General features: G+C 36.2%; 1 protein-coding gene and 1 long non-coding RNA gene across 4 annotated transcripts in view; both read left to right on the forward strand.

The window, feature by feature from the left end:
- Positions 1 to 5,899, forward strand: part of TBCA (tubulin folding cofactor A) — a 63,937-nt gene extending 58,038 nt beyond the window's left edge. For both annotated transcript variants that reach the window (XM_059694263.1, XM_059694264.1), the window contains 2 exons: positions 3,221 to 3,307; positions 5,339 to 5,899. In XM_059694263.1, the coding sequence (XP_059550246.1) occupies positions 3,221 to 3,307; positions 5,339 to 5,419 (168 nt within the window). In that variant the 3' untranslated portion in view covers positions 5,420 to 5,899. The remainder of the gene's footprint in view (positions 1 to 3,220; positions 3,308 to 5,338) is intronic.
- Positions 1 to 20,069, forward strand: part of LOC132233506 (uncharacterized) — a 251,850-nt gene that overhangs the window by 71,169 nt on the left and 160,612 nt on the right. The window lies entirely within an intron of this gene.

A 20,069-nucleotide genomic window follows, 5' to 3' on the forward strand; every position in this document is an offset into this window, starting at 1 on the left:
TTTTGTTATGTTTGAAGTGAGTTTCTTGTAGACAGCAAAAAGTTGGATCCATTCTGTGAATGTTTGTCTTTTAGCTGGTGAATTTAGATGATTTATATTTAAAGTAATTAGTGTTCTTGTCAGGGTTTAAGGGACCAGATTATTTTTGACTCATGGGATTCTTCTTACATCCGTAACCATTCAGCAGTAATCACAAATATAAGTCAAATGAATTTCTTCTTGTTTGAGAGAAGGATTTTCCAAAAGTGAGCATTCCAAGAAGCCCATGTGGAAGCTGCAAGGCTTCTTAAGATCTAGCCTCTGGTCTTCAGTCCCAGAATCCCACCTCCATTACATTCCGTTGGTCACAGAGGGCTAACCCAAATTCAATGTGTGAGGTAACTGCATAAGGCAGAAATTCCAGGAAGTAAGGATCATTGTGGGTCACAATGGAGACTTACTACCACGACCACTAATTCACATGATAGAGTTGAAATCAGAGTTATCATTTAGCTAATCACTCTGGGACTTGACTTTCTAATATGTAAATAGAGATTGAACTATATGACCACTTATGTCCCTTCTGACTCTGATTCTCCATCTGATTTTAAAAGAAATTGATCAGATTTTAGTTCAGTGTTTATTCATTGTTATAATCTGAGCCTTGCTAAGCCTCCCATAACTTTAATTTTATCTGAATAACTTCCGCAAAAAATTGTAATTTGTTTTAAAAGTAAGACATTAGTAGGACTGCATCCTTTTGTGTTCCCCAAAGGTTCCTTGTACCTCCCAATCTGTGTCAAGATCCTGACTTAACTCCAATCTTGTCATAGTCAGCATTAGAATAAACTGACAGTTTATTCAGATATTTTCAACAGAGGCACCATTCATTTGAGTGACTTCCTCCCGAAGGGAACACTTTGAAAGGTAGTACTCATTTAGCTTAGTGAAAGTACTTTGAGTATGTCTTTACTATATAATCACACCTTATATACTGTCTTTTAAAATTATTTCTGACAGTTGTAATTCATTGTTATAAGGTAAAGTATATGATTTATGACCTTGGTAGAAATGTGGTTTATGGACTCCAAATCATTGTCACCACTTTACTAGAAGCCTTTGGCTCCCTGTGGCATGTTCTTATAGAAGTAGTGTCAAATGTTTGTTTTCATGTTTATGCTGCTATCCTGGATTGGAAGATGGAGACCTTCTCTTTTTCATCTTTGTATCCACTGTACCTGGTGTTCTACAGCTGTATAGGCTGCTTAATGAATGAATTGGGGCTGGTGTACAGGAAAGACTGAACTTTGTCCTCACATAGGTCAGACTCCCATTTTCATAAACTGTTTGATGATTCTTGCTCTGTGAGAATGAATAAAATAATAATGAGTAGAAGTTATTTTGGATAGCATTGTTTAAAGTTTATTTCAGCAACAACTTACTAAACCTTTAAAAAAGTTTACAAGTATACATTTTGGCTTATCATGTGTTTGACCTAATTCTTTCTATTTGTGTCATCTTGTTTAATTTCTATAAGCTATTCTCAAGGGAAGTCCATAGGAGAGGAAATATGAATGGCTTACCTAATGAAATGTGCCAGCCACTGATTTTTTTTCACATGTATTCAAACCAGATAAAAATAATTGTGACAGCAATTAAATATCTAGGCATACTATGCTTAGCTGTGAAGTAAAGCCATGATTCTACATTTGAAATTTTTAACCTGTACCTTATTAGTAAAAGAATTACAAGTGCAGCAATAAATTTTCACCTGAAAAAATATGGACAGAGCATCCGTGTATATTATAATACTGAATTACTGAATTTTTTTACAGTATGAGCTATGACAAAACTGTTGGGGAAAGGAAGGAAGGTACTGGGACTTATTAAAGTTTCTGTTAAATATAGTATGATTGCCATTAAATTGTCTTTATTTTATATGAGCTAGGTAATAAAGCTTCTTAGTAAAAGTTCAGATTTTGTACCCATTTAACCAAAGTTATTTGATCAAACATGAGTTTTTGTCCTTTTTTGTTGTTATTATTAATTCTTATCCACAGATATTTTTCCATTGATTTTTAGAGAGAGTGGAAGGGCGGGAGGTGGAGAGAGAGAGAAACATTGATGTGGGAGAGAGACATCGATTGGTTGCCTCCCTCATGCTCCGACTGGGGCTGGGGATCAAACCTGCAATCCAGGTATATCTGCTTGACCAGAATAGAACCCATGACCCTTTGGTGTGCCAGCCAATGCTCTAACCACTGAGAAACACCAGCCAGGGCCAAACATGAATTTTTGGAAATAAATACTTAAAAGATCTGTGTCACTTTCTGAGAATAGTTTAAGGAAATATAGCTTCTTCCCCACCTTAGGTAAAAGACTTACTTGAGGTCCAACATCTGAAACTAACTTATTTACCCTCTTACTGATTGGGTTTCCCAGCCATTGATTTGATATTTTTTTATGATTTTATATGTTACCGTCCAGATTTGAATGATTGGAAGTCCAGAAATATCTGCTGGGTTAAATATTCCTGTGTTTAATTCTGTAGTGTCTGTCTTCAGGAGGAATAGGCAGAAGTTCAGATTCAGAGGGGTGCCAGGTTGGTAATTTGGCTCAAACTACATGGGGAGAATAATCTGTCTCCTAAAATGAAGCACAAGGATAAGTAATAACTTTTTATGCATGATAAGCATCAAAAATATGAACCTGCTGGTCTCTGCTTTTCATTTTTCTTTACCTCTGTCTTTCAGTGAGAACCTCCTGCAGTGTGCACACAATGTGATCAATAACTCAATAACTTTTTTCATGCAGTAATTATCTCCATGTGATATTATCTGAACACTGTTTTTCTTTATTACTCAAAAGATGCAGGAGATATTTATATAACCAGCTGATCCCATTTTGGATAAAGGTGCTTCGTGACAGCAGGAGAAATAGTTTATTTTAAATAGCCTTTTAAAATAAATGCTCTATGGAAAGCTTTTCTAGTTAATTTTCACTTAGCACAAAAGGTGATTACCAAATAGGTTTAAATCTATAACTTGTTTTTTATATATTTTACAGCATGATAGTCATTCTAACTTCTAATAAACACAATTTAAATTAAAATATTGAACTGTTTTACATACCCATAATTTTTTTTCTGATTCCTCTAAATCACTTTAAACATTTACAGAGGTGTTAGCTAAACACATACGTTCTACTATTTCTGCATGTCTCACGGACACTCTTATTATAGGCAGAGATCCTGCAAGAGTCCCGGATGATGATCCCAGATTGTCAGCGCAGGTTGGAAGCTGCATATACTGATCTTCTGCAGATATTAGTAAGTAAAGACTTCTCTGTCTTTTGTTTAAAATTTTTTTCAATTTAATATATATAAGGCCAAAATTTTAAATATTTTTATGCTGAAAAATAGCTGGTGACATATTTTGTTCACTTACCCTGTGTACTAGTATATTTTAAAATAATTAATGGATTATAAATTGTGTTTAAGTTATGCCTCCAGTAAAACTACTATGTCTAGTATGTTTATTCTGCTTATTTAAACTTAAATAAATATATTTGAGTTAACATGTTAGGTATTCATGGTACTAATAATGTACCCCAGCATCTTGAATTATTTGGTTTTGATACATGAAGATCTTTTTTTACACATTGTTTGAAATTTTAGAAGATCCAGATGTTTCAAATAAATTTGGCATAATAAAAAGGATCTGGAATTCTTTCAGATTGAAACCTTAATTAATTTAAGTGGAAAACAAACCCTATAATATAGACAGTCCTCTCATACTAACTTGGAGGTGGATAACACTATTAAACTTTCTTTATAAATGCCTTGTGATACAGTGGTAGAGCCATTTTATAAAGAATTCTAAGAATAATTAAAAGTCATCTTATTCCCTTCCTAACACAGATTAAAGTATAATACTATATACAAGCCAGTTGTTACTATTGTTTAATAATAATTTGATGAATTCTAACATTTACTAATCTTATTTTATATTTCTTGAGCTAATATTAATTACTAGCTATATAGCTGTCTCCTGACTCATAGTTGTTCTCTGTATAACAAAAATAATGTGAGGCTTTTTCAGGATGATCATATGTATTCTTTGAAAGAATGAGATTTGTTTTCCCACCAAAATAGTATTAGGACTGATTCTGTAGAGAGAGAGAGCAATGTTCACATTTTACTTTAATTTTGACATAGAGCTCCATATTTACCTATCGGAACCTTTTAAAGGCAGGATAACTTTCCTTAACAGCCAAAAATGAAGCTAAGATTTTGAAATAAAAGTAGATGAAAGCAGGAAATAATTACTCTATTAAAATACACCCAGAGACAGAAGCACCATCTGTATTTCCTAACAATGTAAATGACTTTTTTCTCTCGTGAATCTAGTAGCTGAGAACGTAATAGAAAGTGCTTGAAAAAAATAGTTTTGTCTTTGGATAATGTATTCGTGGATGTATTCAACAATATCTCTACCCTCAAAGAGCTTATATTTACTGAGAGAGAACAAAGACATGTTTAGATATAATAGAGGTTTAAGAAATTCTTAGCTATACTAGTAGTCTGAATTAAGAAATTTTTACTCCTTTTGCTTTGTTTTATATTAAATAAACACACACTTTACTCCCTCTGCTCTGTAACTTATATAGCTCCATCTTTTATTGACCTGACATGAATTACTGACCATAGCTTTATTTATTTATTAAAAACCAAGCAAAGTTTCCTATGCAAAATAACTTATGTAATATTATTTCATTTATTTTTTACCAGTAAAAGTTTTCTGTATAAAGTATCAAGGAAAATTTCAGTCTTTATATATCAGAAAAGGAAAGATGTTAGTATTTTGTTTCCTTGTAGTAGGGTATATAATGCTCATTAATAAGCAGGCATTTCAGTTTTATAAGTCAAAGATTGTACTTAACTTTGGTGTGACACCAGTAGTTTTCTTTGTCACTGTGAGTAGTTAGTTGAAGGGTTATTTTGTTTTAAATTTTATTGTATATGTAACACGTTAATAAATCATCATGTTTAACTTTTAGTCCATGACTAATAAAAAATCTCTTTTGTATTGTGATGTGTTGGCAAGAATAGATTTTTAAAGTTTTTTTCTTAAATTTTTATTCACTTAATGTCAATAGCTTTACATGTTTTTCACTTATGATGTGAGAATACACAGTGAAACCAAGCCAAACCTATTTCCATTGTTACCTGTAGGAAAAGCTTGGGATCCTTTTTCTTTTAATTTTTGAGCTGTTTACATTGATGGTTTGTAATATTTGAGAAAAATAAAGTACTAAAGTTTTAAAAAGATAAACTTCCTTTCATTATATTTCATTTCAGGAGAATGAAAAAGAATTGGAAGAAGCTGAGGAATATAAAGAAGCACGTTTAGTACTGGATTCAGTGAAGTTAGAGGTCTGAAGCTTTTTTGTAGAGGGTGCTTTTTTGCAATTAATCCTGGGATTCATTGCACATTTTATTAGTTTTGACCACTGCTGTGTGTTCAAGTAGGATGAGAATGTGATTCTTTTTATGCAGTTGCATATATTTTTCTTTGCCTAATTTAATGTGTCCAATAAATGAATTCGTCTAATAAAATTGTTTATTTTATACTTTTTTACAAAATATTTTAATTAACCTTTCATTATTAAATCACAGACTTTTTTGACAAAATTAAAATCTGTTCGATTGCTTAATAAGCATGGCTTGAGTTAAAAACAGGTATCAATACCATTTTATTTTTTTAGACAAAAATCCAAAAAAAATTTTTTTTGAATTTTATTATTTTTATTCACTGTTGTACCTATAACAATGCCTGGCATAGGGAAAAGAAGTAGAAATAATACATATTTGAAAAATAAATAATACATATTTGGTGAATAAATGCATGAACTAACATCAGTATTGAGTCCTGATTTTTTTCTACATAAAAATCTAAATTTTAACAGTTTATTCTGAATAGGATATATCTCCCTAATAAGAAAAGAAGAACCTCTCTATGAATGAGGCCTCACATATTTATGCCTTCAAAGCCTAACAGTTTCATTATTATAAACTAATGGGAAACATTTAAATTTTTTTCCAGAAAGACAGATTTACACAGAAAACACCAACCATTCAAATAAGATTCCTATGAACAATAAAGAATTGAATTGTATTTTAAGGGAATAATAATTATTGTCCATTGGTTTGCTGGGAAATGTTTAATGGCTCTTCGAGTTGGGAGAGGAACCTCTCACTTGTAGCTTTTGCTGATTTTTGTAGTATAAATTCCACCACTGTGAGTGATTTTAAGCTATTAACATGACATCACTGAGCACAGAGTTGGGAAGATAGGAGCCAGCTCCAAAATACACTCTGGCCATAGCTAAACCTGGATTATTTTTGATTAATTGGAAAAGGGCATTGCTTTATCACAAGGTATTTTTTTTTTCAGTACAATTATAAGTCCATTACCTAACCGTGGGAGTTTATTTTCTAAAAATATATGACAACTCATTTAGTTTTCTTCTATTTTTAGAAAATGTGTATGAGCTTATGAGCCTAACATGAGCAGTGATCTAATGAACCAAAATAGGAATAATAGCATTTAAACTTTAAAACTAATAATTGAAAAAATAATAAACTTGAATTTTTGCAGCTATAAAATACATAATTAGAGTATGGTTGGTCTGATTTTGGAAGTTGCAAATGATCACTAGAAATCAAAACATGTACTGGATATGTCAAAAAGATTAGAGAAGGGGAAAATAATACTGTTCTTTCCTAATGTTATTTATAAAGGCTACTCTTGTTTTAAAACACAGAATGTAACATTTATAAAATCTTTATATGTGCACAAAATTACTTCATCAGAGAATAACATCATAAGAAGCATTTCTAAATTGATGTCATCATCTTAAAACATATTATATGCCATTTTAAAAGTACTTGAGTAGAGGATAAGAGTGAGGAAATAAAAACTATAATTACAATATAAAATTTTATACTAATGTTCAATATTAGAGATTTTAGTACCAGGAGACTTGAAAATATTTTGTAAATGGAATTATTAATCACCAGGACAGGTTGGCTTTTTATTTGTATACTTAGTTCTCCAAATAGGATATCATTTAAAGAAAGCATTTGCATGTGTGTGTTTTTTTAATGAAATGTAAAACATTTCATTTCAATCTTTTGCTAAATATATAAATATTGTATGTGTTCATAGCAAATGGTTAACTGATCGACCAATTAAAGCTTTAAGAGAACATATCATTGGATATAGATATAGATAACCCTAAAAATAAGAGAAAAATAATATTGAAGGAAGTTTTATAGCCAGGGCCTGAATCTTGTTTAATGGGAAAAATTATTTTCTTGCCGAAAAGAAAGATTAAAAAAATGTGTGTGTGTGTGTGTGTGTGTGTGTGTGTGTGTGTGTATCTTTAGACAATTCCTATCTCAACTATAGATTTTATACTGGATCTCTCTTCAGGTACTGATGAGAAGCAGCAAAAAGCTTACCATTCTGTGAAGGATTATTCCTGGGAATTTCTGACACATTCTGCTTACATTTTTATGGCCAAGAGGCACATTAAATTAAGAACAGTTGTAAGTAATTCAGCATTAACTTGTTTTTAAGCTTTTATTAAAATCCTAGACCTGAGTAACAATAGGTAGAAATTTCCAAAAGTAATGTTACCTTTTCTCCCTGCTGCCAACACCTGACCCCCAACCAACATATAGCAGTTGCTAAATAAATATTTGTAGAATAAGTGAAAAGCAAGAACATCTCTAACTTCTGGAGTGAGAGAAAGAATGCTATGAAGGATTCCATCACATCCCAAACATAACACAGAGCTTTTCAAACTGTTTCGATCACAAACTTCACTAAGAAACATTTTCCATTGTGACTCAATACATACATGCAGGGTCTATATATACATAAAACGAGTATCTTAATATGTACAATTTCTCAGATGTTTTTTATTCTGTTCCTTTTTTTAAATAGTCATCATGACCACCTGCTGTTGGGTTGTGAAAAACACTACCCTGATACAATAATATATAAAAAGATGATTTTTGTAAAAATTCCATCTATGAAACTTCTAAGTTGTCAGAGTAGTTGTGTAAGTGAATGTGCACAAGGTTATACACATTGTTGGCATAGTGTCATGGTGAAGTATAATCACTTACCATTTGTTAGGTGTCCTTAGTCCTTGCACAGATAATACAATGGCTTCCGTAGAATAGATAGGCAAAACAAAGACATACAAGTGATAGAACCAAGTAGTAAGCCCAACTTTTTTCTATAGTTTTCTGTACAGCAAAGGGCACATCATTTCTAAGAAAGTTTATAGATAAATAGAACGTGTGGAATGTGTAAAGTCACCAAATCTAGACTAGTTTTAATGCTATTAAGTTCTAGAATTTCACTTGGACATTCTTGGCTAAAGGGGATTCAGTTCTAGTAAATCAAAGTACTTCCCCAAATGCCTGGACAGCAGCTTTCCAGCTGGGCTTTTAGGACACTTGCATTCTGGAGAGGTATCAACATCCTAAGAACTAGGTTATTTATCCTTATTCCTATTTTGTTCCAGGTGGATAAGTATGCAAAAAGTTCCTTGGGAAGGAATGGGATGAGTAATGAAAGATGGTTAAAACATTATATCATAACTAGAGGACCAGTGCGTGAAATTCGTGCACGAGTAGGGTCCCTAGCGGCTAGCGGCTGGGGCCTCCCTTCCCCAGCTGCCAGCCAAGGCCTTCCTTCATTCCATGCCGCCCCCTGGTGGTCAGCATATGTCATAGTGAGCGCTCCAACTCCCAGTAGATGGAACTCCCAAGGAGACACTTTGCATATTAGGCTTTTGTATATATATATATACTAGAGGCCCAGCACGCGAAATCGCGCAAGACCCAGACCTGCTGCGCTGGTGGGACTGAGACTTGCCATGCTGCAAGACCCATCAATGCACCTCCTGGTGACCAGTCGTTTGGTCGTTACAGCGTTACGGCCACTGGCCTTTTATAATATAGACTAGAGGCCCAGTGCATGAAAATTCATGCACTTGGGGGTGGGGCGGTTCCTCAGCCGGGCCTGCGCCCTCTTGCAGTCCAGGAGCCCTCGGACATCCTTAGCGCTGTCGTGGAGGCGGGAGAGGCTCCCGCCACTGCCGCTGCACTCACCAGCCATCAGCCCAGCTTCTAGCTGAGCAGTGCTCCCCCTATGGCAGCTCACTGACCACCAGGGGCAGCTCCTGCATTGAGCGTCTGCCCCCTGTTGGTCAGTGCACGTCATAGCGACCTGTCGTTCCGCCGTTTGGTCGATTTGCATATTACACTTATATAGGTTGTTCATTTAACATTTCTCGACTTTCTGGTCAAGAACTTTCTGGTTAAAGCCTAATGTTTAAAAATTGTCTCTATGCTTATACCTGTATATTGAATCACTTCCAAATTGAGCAGTCAAACCTGGTTAATCTAAATTACTTTGCAAACTTCATTACATTACTTGGCTTTTTAAAAATTCTATCAAATTTAATAAGGACATATTCTACAGCTGGTTATCTTAAATCTTATTATTTGGTCATTTAGATAAACCAAGGACAGATTAATCCTTTGATGGCAAGTCAAGGCTTTAAAAGTCAGTATAAACTTGACATGCATGTGAGCAAGAGCTGTTAAGCATTTGTCATGAAAGGGTTAATCAGATAATTTAGTCCTTGATAATCTTTTGAGTGCTTTAGTTGGAAAGAAATTGAATGCTTTAGAAATGGTGCATTATGAAACAAGTTATAAGTATTAGTGTACTTGAAATTTTCAAGAGTGCTTTATATAAATCTACATTGCACTTCAGTGTTAGTCTTAATGCTCTTGTAGTATGAGAGGTATTTGTTCATATATTGGACTGCTGCACAGAAAGGTAAAATTAATTTGTGTTACAGTAGATCTGCACCTTTGTTTTGTGCTTTCTGTTGACTGCTGGATAGTTGACAAGGTACTATCATGTCACAAGAGGTTAATATTTTTAATGCACAAAGAGCCCTTTCAAATTAATCAGAAAAAAATCCCCACTATATAAAAAAAATAGAGAAAGCATAGAAATACACAATTCATAAATGAAGAAATGCAAATGGGTAGTTTTTTTAATGTTTTGCCTCAATAATAATCAAATTCAAACTTCAAAAAACGCAAAATTTTTATTTTTTAATTTATTGATTTGAGAGAGCGAAACATCAATCTGTTCTACCCTATTATGCATTCATTGGTTGATTCTTGCATGTGCCCTTAATGGGATTATACCCACAACCTTGGCATATCAGGATGATGCTCCAAGCAACTGAGCTATCTGACCAGGGCATGAAGCAAAACTTTTAAAGATGAGTACCTGTTGGCTATGTGATAAGGTACTGATCAATGAAATTAAAGGATAAAAATGAAAATATTGGAAAAGGTGTTATTTTCATGTGCAGTTGATAAGATATATATCAGGAAAACACGAGTCTGTCATCCTTACAATAATTAGAAACAATGAGGAAATTAAAGTGGGTACTTGCAAAATGAATATATAGAATTGTTATGGGTTGAATTATGTCCCACCAAAAGATGTGTTGAAATCCCCACCCCCACTACCTCAGAATATGACCTTATTTGGAAATAGGGTCCTTGCAGATATTGGTTAAGATGAGGTCTTGCTAGAGTAAGGTAGGCCCCTAATCTGATATGACTGATATCCTAAAAAGACAGTGTGAGGATATGGAGAAGGCCATATGACAACAGGCAAGATTGGTATTACACAGCTGCAAGTCAAGGAACACCAAGGTGACACTAGGAGGAACAGATTCTCACTTAGATCTCTTGAGAAAGAGAGTATGGCTGTCAAAACCTAAATTTTGGACTTTCAGCCTCTAAGACTGTGAGACAATAAATTTCTGCTTTTTTAAGCCACTTAGTTTGAAGTGATAGAAATACATAGAATCCAAAAGCTTTTCTATATGCCAGCAATAACCAAATGTAATGGGAAAATACAGGCAGTCCTCGGGTTCCGTCAGACTCGACGAACATCGTTTCGTGGTTGCCTCGCCATCTCCCATTTATTTATTTAAAAAAAAAAAGTTCCATCATTTCGACGTATGTACATATGTGCTTTATGTTTTTTATTATTTATTTACCACAAGTAAAGCTCAGGAATTGTTATCTTTCTTTTATATTTTCTTTACTGTTTCACTTCATTACTGCTGTGTATGTGCTCCATGTGAGTGATGTAGGTGCTTATGTAGGGGGGTTCTGACTTACGGCGAAAATCATGTTACATCACACTGTAGGAACAGATCTCCGATGTAACCCAAGGACCTGCTGTAAACTGCTACTGTGAGTAATAGAAGACATTTTAAAAAATGACTTGTACTATTTATGGAAAGTTAATATTGTCAAAATGTGGTTTCTCCCTATGTCAATCTGTAAATTCAATAAAATAGAATACAAAATTTGGAGAGAGGAGAGGGAATTTTAGAAAATTATTCTCAAATCCAATTAGAAAAATGTTTTTAAACAGGTAATAATGGCTGGAAAGGACATATGAAAAACTATAGTGATGAAGGGTAACTAGCTTTGCTCACTTAAAACTGTCAAGTTGCAATAATTAAACTATGGTAAAAGAATAGAAGATCAAAGAGAATAGAGTCCAGAAAGCAAACACAAATATGTATCTGGAAATTTAGTATATGATAAGGTTATTTCAGACCCCTGTAGATTAATAAATCACTTTGGGATAACTGGCTAACCATTTGGGGGCGGGGGGAATAAAGCTGGATCTCTTTCACCTCTCACACCAAAATAAATTTCAGCTGAGTAAAAAAACTTCAATATAAAAAGCTAGAAGAAAAACATTGATGAAACTAATTAACAAAGAATTTTAAATTGATATTATGAAGTGAGAGTATTGGGAAATAGGAAATCTAAGACACAGTGAGAACATTTCAGAGCTGGCAATTCTCCACAAATTAATATATAAGTGTAATGCCACAATTATCAAAATTATAGACATAGAGAAAAATAAATGATGAGAAAATCTTGAAAATGGAGAATTAATAAGGAGAAGAGGGGATAAATGTGGGAGGTAAGACAGTTGGATATTGAAACTTAAAACTACTGAATTTAAACCAGCATAAGAGTAAACTATCAGTCACTATAATAGAAAACCCAAACCAGCCCAAAGTATTTATCAATTAAGTATCCGATAGAAGTGGCATTTCAAGTTAATGGTAAAGAATGGATAATAAATAAATGGAATTAGGAAAGTCATTTACCTATTGAGAAAAAATAAAATAGAGTTCAGTTTCTCTAGAGAATAAACCTCTTTCTTGGCAAAGTAGAGGTAGTGAACCCACTGAGCGTTGGAATAGGAATAAGGATGTAATTCATCCAACCCTTAGATCCTACAACATGCTGTAGGGCAAAGGGCCTCACTTCTCCTCTTAGATGCCTCTATAAATACTTACATTATCCTTTGTTCTGCTAAGTCAGTTACTACTATTCTTTCTACTTTTCATTTTTAGAAATTTTTTTTACATCTTTCATCTACTGTTATCTCCTATCCTGTTCTTGTCCTTGTGGGTTGATTCCTTTTTTATTATGTAGCATTTTCTTAGTGGGATTTTAATAAAAAGAGAAGATTAACACATGTAGTCAATTTCTGTATCTCTACCTGGAAGCCGTATTTGTACCTAAGCTCTAGTCATTTACTGCTTTTTATTTTCTCCTCCTAGAGAGAGCAGGACCAAGGTCAGCTTTGTGACTTTGTACTAAGTACTCAACAGAGAAGGAAGTCACTCATTTAAATTATCTATGTTTTTGAATCTTATTGGCTCCCTGTGTGCCTAGGGAAAAGGCACTTTACCTCTCTAGACCACAGGAGATCTTAGACTAGAATAGAGTCTGGTCTCTAGATGATTCCTAAAGCCCCCCCCCCCCCCCTTCAGCTTTAACAGTCTAAGAATCCACGTGTCCAACTTATTAAATTTCCAGTGTATATTATATCATCACTATGAAACAAAAAATGTAGGATGTTGAATCCGAGTTCTTGTCTCAAGAAAACAAAGAATGAAGTCAGGGACAAAAACAGTGGGAGCAAAGTTTATTGAGAACATCATGTGAATTAAAGTTTATTAGTCAAAAAAGAAAAGTCCATTAGTCCATGTGTAGAGTCCCACATGGCCATAAGCCATATGGGCACAGGGGATGTGCTCCCCTGCAACAAGAACATCAGGTATCCGTTGTGCCCTGCACCAAGGGGAAGAAGGGGAGAAAAGGTGCATATTTTTTATATATGCTGACCTCACTGCCTTGTGATTAGTTATCTGTATGCTGTCTGTCTTAGTAATATCCATACATTTTAAAGTTCATGTCTCCCACATATGCCCTTTCTTCCCTGCCCAGTTGGGGCATTTTAGTAACTCCACCTAATTGGGTTCCCAGGTTAATTCCTGTCCCCTTCCCCACCCTCCCCCTATGGTCCCCATCCCTGTCTACCTAGCTTTTCCTGTCTCCTCAACTAAGCATCTAATATTGTAGACTTTTGCAAAGGAAAAACTAAGTCTGTCAAAAGACGCCATAATTACTCCTAATTAAAGGGTTTATAATCCATGGTCAACAGTGGTGACCAAGTGCAGTATTGAAGATAGAATAAGAATAGCAAGTGCAGTAAAAACAGTTCCTTCTTCCTGTTTTAGCTGTGTATATCTTGGCCTATGGCATGAGAAGATGGACAAAGAAGGTAGGGTAATGTTCCTGGAAGTTGTTTAAAATGTACCTGGGATTTTCATTTATTTGGGTATGGTGAGGCCAACAGATCAGAAGGCAGTTGCCATTGATAAGATAGTGTGTTGCTTACAGTTCCCAAGAGAGGACATGTCACACCATGTAGGACCACATAGGGAAGGCCCAGGGCAGAAGGAATGAGGAGAAAGCATGGGCACCAGATTTTATTGTGTTTTTTGTGGGAAGGAATGGGTGAGGTGGGGTAAGCAGCTGAGTAGGTTTAGGATTAACTAACATAAATAATTTCTGGAGGTTCTGGGCTGTAGGGGTGATCCATAGTTGTCCAGTCTGGAACTGGGGTGATTAAAGTAGATGAATGTTGCTTCCTATGGTGTAAAAGCTACATAAAGGAGGTGGTTCACAGTAAGGGCTCTGGATTGGTTAGTTTGCATTTGAAAGTCACACCTCTTGGTGAGTTGTTTGCTATTTCTAAAAATTGGGGCAGTCTCTCCCTAGTCAGCTAGACCCCAGATGCCAGAGCATCAAAAGTATAGAAAATGAGAAATAGAGTCAACAAAAGTTGAGGTAGAGAGTCATAAAGAAGCCTGTGATGAGGCAGGAGTGACATGGCTCTTGGTGGGAGGAGGGTGAGTAGGCCAGAATTTATAAAAACAAAGGTCAGGCCGAAACCGGTTTGGCTCAGTGGATAGAGCGTCAGCCTGCGGACTGAAAGGTCCCGGGTTCGATTCCGGTCAAGGGCATGTACCTGGGTTGCAGGCATATCCCCGGTGGGAGATGTGCAGGAGGCAGCTGATCGATGTTTCTCGCTCATTGATGTTTCTAGCTTTCTATCTCTCTCCCTTCCTCTCTGTAAAAAATCAATAAAATATATTTAAAAAAAAAAAAAAAAAGGTCAGGAGTACTCCATGTGGAGAAAACACCCATTATAGTGTTGTTAAGGATGGAATGTAGGTAGGGTATATATTAGGAGATTTAGCTTCTTCATAGAACCAGAAGTCTGGAGGCACAGCATAGGGCTGATGTAGCCACTGAAGAAAGCCACCAAGGGTCCAGGCTCCATGTCACTTTCTGTTCTTCCGGCCTTTACCTGTGGCTTTGTCCACAGGGAGCAAGACAACTGATGCACCTGCCTGCACCCATTGAGTCCAAGTGCCAGGCAGGACGCAAGAGAAGGTGAAATAACAACAAATTTTAACAGACATTTCCACTTTTTATCTGGGAGATGAAAGCTTTCCTGGAAGTTCTACCCAATAGATTTGTACTTACATCTCATTGGCCAGAACTGGGCCATATGGTTTACCCCAAAAAGCAAGGGTATATACAGGAGGTCATTTTTTCTAAGATTTATGTTGCTTCCCCAAGCAAAATTGAGGTTCTACTGGTAGGGACAAATCCATATGTGAATGGATTATAGTTAGCAGTGTGTACCACAGGGGGGAACAGGAAATATGAGCTCATCTCCTTCAATTAAATGAGGCAAACCATATGAAGTATTTAGCACAATGCCTAGCATATAGTATGTCTCAAAAGAAAAAGTTTGCTGCTGCTGCTACTACTATTATTGTTAATGAAATGTAGTACTTCATAGTCTTGATTTTTACTGTCCCATTAATTCAATAAATATTTGTTACACTTTTACAATGTTCAGTCTTTAGGTGCTGGGGGTCAAGAAAGGGAATAAAATCTGATTCCTGCCTTTTAAGAGCTTTCTATATTTGTGTAGATAAATACCCAATGCATTAAATGTGATGAAAGCTTCAGCAGTGGCAGTCTTGGAAGCTATTGGAAGTGGAAGGAACTTGAGAACATGGATACAAATGGTTTCTTATTTCACAGATAAGGGAAGTGGGAGCCACCAGGGAAGTGAAAGGGCTGACCACAGTCAACTAGTTCTCAGTGCAGAGAACCAGGTGCAGCACAAGCCTCCTGATGTCCAAGCTGGTGACCTTCTGATTACACTGCCCTGTCTGAAGTGATTTGAAAATGCAAAGCTGGATGGAGAGACCAGAATAATAAGCCCATGTCTTTTGGGGAGGTGGGCAGGCCATCTCACAGAAGCATAGCCCTTAGCCCAGGAGGAAACGCGACCAGCAGTAGATTAACTGAACTCCCAGGACTGTGATGATGTGTGTGTGCCAGCATGAAAATGAGGGCCCTTCTGAGTGGCAGATAGGAGAATTCCTCTGGGTGAAGACTTTTATTCACTCTGTGGTTTTTAATTAGCAATCCTGATTTTTCTAAGGATTGCATTAAATCAGCAAATGCTTCTTGCATAACTCCCCACCCACTGATCCGCTGTTGGACAGCATGGGTCACTAAAATGCGGGAAAAGAATGGAAATTTGGGATCCGGGTGCATGGCACAAGATTAGATGAGGCAAAGAGCCATAAAATGTCATTCAGAAATATTTTAAAGATACTAAATGTAGTCTGTTCACTACAATGACCATTATATATTTTTTATTAAAGATTACTTTGTTCTACTTAGCATAAAGTAGAGCTTTAGCTTTTGTGGGATTTATTCTTCTTATTACTGTGTTTTTTAAGATGATGAAGTTAATGAAAATCACAGACTGTCTGGCTGGCAGAAACAAAATAAAGTCACATCTGGAAACAGCTGTACTGGCAATTAAACAGCATTTAATGTGACTAATATCAAAAGAGTGGGTTTTTCTCCCTTTAGCATTAGGGATGCAAAATGTAGGCTTCTGGGCTGCTGTATTATAATAGTTTTGAGTCAGTGGGTGTTTAGAAGTCATTCTGATATTTATAAAGAAAAACCCCCAGTGAACCATAGAAGGGGATTTGAGTCAGAAAAAAAAAAAAATGAACAAGAGCTGCACAGTGTGAATTTTAAGAACTGGCATAAATTTTACAGTTCTCCCCTCTAAGCATTAACTGTTCTGTGTTTCAGTTCAATGAAATAAAGCCCTCTTGTTTCCCATACCAATCAAGTGACCTCCTGCCTCGCAATAATTAGTGGTAAACTTCAATATGCAAGCTAAAAGACCACCTAATTAAAAAGTGTAATTAATTTACATAGATCATTCAAAATGGCTAGATTAGATAGCTTATGGAGATAATGTAAAACTCTTTGAGCTGCTTTTATTGGCTTCTTTCCCTGCTGTTCCTCAGGTTCTGAGTATTTTCATGGGAATGAGTTTATCAAAGTGGGAAGGGCTTTGAGGTGATGGTTTTAACTAATCACTGCTAAACATTTAAAGCTTTGCAATTATTTTTATCAATTACCCAAGTATAAAACAAAAAAAAATAGCCTTCTCTTCCTGCTTGGTGCTGAGTGGCCTAATGTTATTAGTGAATATTTATTAAGTGCCTGTTGAGTGCTAGATGCCACTCAAAACACACAGTTATTTTAGGACTTGCTGTGATTAGCAATGACTCCTCTGGCTAGACAGCACTTTGATTCTTCTGATCACAATGAGATGGTCCTAGGACCCAAAGGAAAGATAGTAGCCTCAGGGTTTCTCCCCCTTTATTCATAATTCACAATATTAAGTAATATTCTATATTACCTACTCTTCAACATAAACAGTATTGGACTCCAGAGATTGGCCAAGCCCCTGCATGACAACCAAAGGGCTGTTCCAGTGGTAAGGGAGGAGAGTTCTGATTTCTCACTTTCCCTGGTATTGTGGTCCTATGGTGACATCCATTCATAAATTTCTTTCTCTTTACATGAATTACAAAGAGAGAAGTTTCTCCCCAATTTATCTATGGAGGCAATATGTCAGAAGATCAATCAAGTCGAGCTTCTAAACAGAGAAGCTTGAGGCAGGGGATTTGTTAATATAGCCTGTCTTTGATGGAGAAGTCCAGGGATCTTGGCAACACCTTACCAAAGAACAATATATAGTCATCACCCTCTTTTCATTTCTTTTTTAAAAATATCTTTTTATTGATTTCAGAGAGTAAGGGAGAGGGAGAGAGAGAGAGAAACATGATGGGAGAGAATCATTGATCGCTTCTGGGCTGCTGTATTATAATAGTTTTGAGTCAGTGTGTGTTTAGAAGTCATTCTGATATTTATAAAGAAAAACCTCCAGTGAACCATAGAAGGGGATTTGAGTCAAAAAAAAAATGAACAAGAGCTGCACAGTGTGAATTTTAAGAACTGGCATAAATTTTACAGTTCTCCCCCCTAAGCATTAACTGTTCTGTGTTTCAGTTCAATGAAATAAAGCCCTCTTGTTTCCCATACCAATCAAGTGACCTCCTGCCTCACAATAATTAGTGGTAAACTAGCTGCCTCCTGCACGTCCCCTACTGGGGATCGAGCCCACAACTTGGGCAAGTTCCCTGACAGGGAATCAAACTGTGACCTCCTGGTTCATAGGTTGATGCTCAACCATTGAGCAACACTGGCCAGGTACCCTCTTTCAATTTCATCTGCCACTCCGAAGAAGGAATATGATGATACCCCAGATATTGTTGGGCTAACACTACAGGGTTGTCCTAAGAATATCTCATAACAAGGGAAAATGCCAATTTCCTCCTCAATATGTTTGATAATATATATCACTGTGACATGAACTTTCTATAAATCCTTAATATTTTGAAGCTCTGAATCATTTAACAAGGAGTCCTTCCCTCTCCATGAGATAAATGTAGTATTCTTCACATTGGAACCTGAATTCTATAGCTTGACTGCTTATGTTGGTTAAATCCCTGTGTGGTTATAAAATTTTCACTTTTTTGTTCTTTGTAAATATAATACAAGTTCCACTTTACTTTCCAATCTCTCAGTTCCCTCATTTCTATGGTTCAGATAATCCTATATAATAAAGAGGTAATATGCAAATTGACCCTCATACCCTCATGTCATTACAAGATAGGCACCTCCATGTTGTCACAAGATGGCTGCCCCCACATCATCACAAGAGGCCACCTCCATGTCACAAGATGGCCACCCCCACATTGTCACAAGATAGCTGGCAGGAAAGGGCAGTTGGGGGGGACCAGGCCTGCAGGGGAGGGAGGGCAGTTGGGGGCAATCGGTCCGGCAGGGGAGCAGTTAGGTGTCAATCAGGCGGCAGGGGAGCGGTTAGGAGGTGATCAGGCTGGCAGGCAGAAGCGGTTAGGGGCAATCAGGCAGGCAGGCAGGTGAGTGGTTAGGAGCCAGCAGTCCTGGATTGTGAGGGGGATCGGGCCTAAACCGGCAGTCAGACATCCCCTGAGGGGTCCCAGATTGGAGAGGGTGCAGGCTGGGCTGAGGGACACCCCCCCCCCTTCCAGTGCACAAATTTCATGCACCGGGCCTCTAGTAGCATCATAACCGCCCAACTAAAAACTTTGATATAATCTGTTAGAATATTATCTAAAATAAAGGTTTTTCAAGCATTGCTACACATAAAAGTCCCCTAGGGAGTACACAAACACACACACACACACACACTCACGCATGCGCAAAACATCCGAGATGTTCAGTTCGCATCCCAGACTAATTAAATCAGAATCTCTGGGAGGAAGAATTCTTGTTATATGCCTCTGAGTTTTGAGGTGGTTTCTCATGGTGCATTATTGTGATTGTAGCTCTCTGACACACCCACTTTATTCTCTGAATACTCATCAAGCATCTACTATGCCCCAAAGACTTGTTAGAGATACAGTGGAAACAAAAATGGCCAAGGTCCTTGCCCTAGTGTGATCTTATAATAAACAACAAACACATAGCTATGTAATATCATTTCAGGTATCACTTAGAGCTGTGGAGACAAATAATTTATAGCAATGTGAGATAAAGAGACCAAAGTTGTGTTCATACCTATATCTTACTAAGGATAAATTCAAATAGATTCAAAACTTCAATTTTTAAAATGAAGAAACCATATGAGGCCCAGAAGCCACATGGAAAAAGATTAATAAATCAGATTACATAATACCACAATCAAAGTCAAAAGACAAAGATCAAACTGAGAAAACAATATTTGTGACTCATATATACAAATCATTACTTTCCTACTGTATATAGATTTCAGAAAATCAATAAGAATAAGATCCATATCCAAATAGAAAAAAGAACAGAAAAAGGAAATAGTAGTTTTTAAACATAAGAAAAAATACTCAACCCACATATAGTAATAGAAATGCATACTAAAACTACACTGAGATCCATGAGTTTTAGAACACACAGGTGTGAAAAATAGGCTTTTAAAAAAATCCTCACGTGAAGATATGCTTTGTTTTATTTTTTCTCTTTTACTTTATTTTCCATTACCATTTATCTCCACTATACCCTCTGCCACCTCCCCATGCTTCCGCAATCACCACACTGTTGTCTTCATCCATGA

The sequence above is a fragment of the Myotis daubentonii genome, chromosome 4 (assembly GCF_963259705.1).
Source record: "Myotis daubentonii chromosome 4, mMyoDau2.1, whole genome shotgun sequence".
Lineage (NCBI taxonomy): Eukaryota > Metazoa > Chordata > Mammalia > Chiroptera > Vespertilionidae > Myotis > Myotis daubentonii.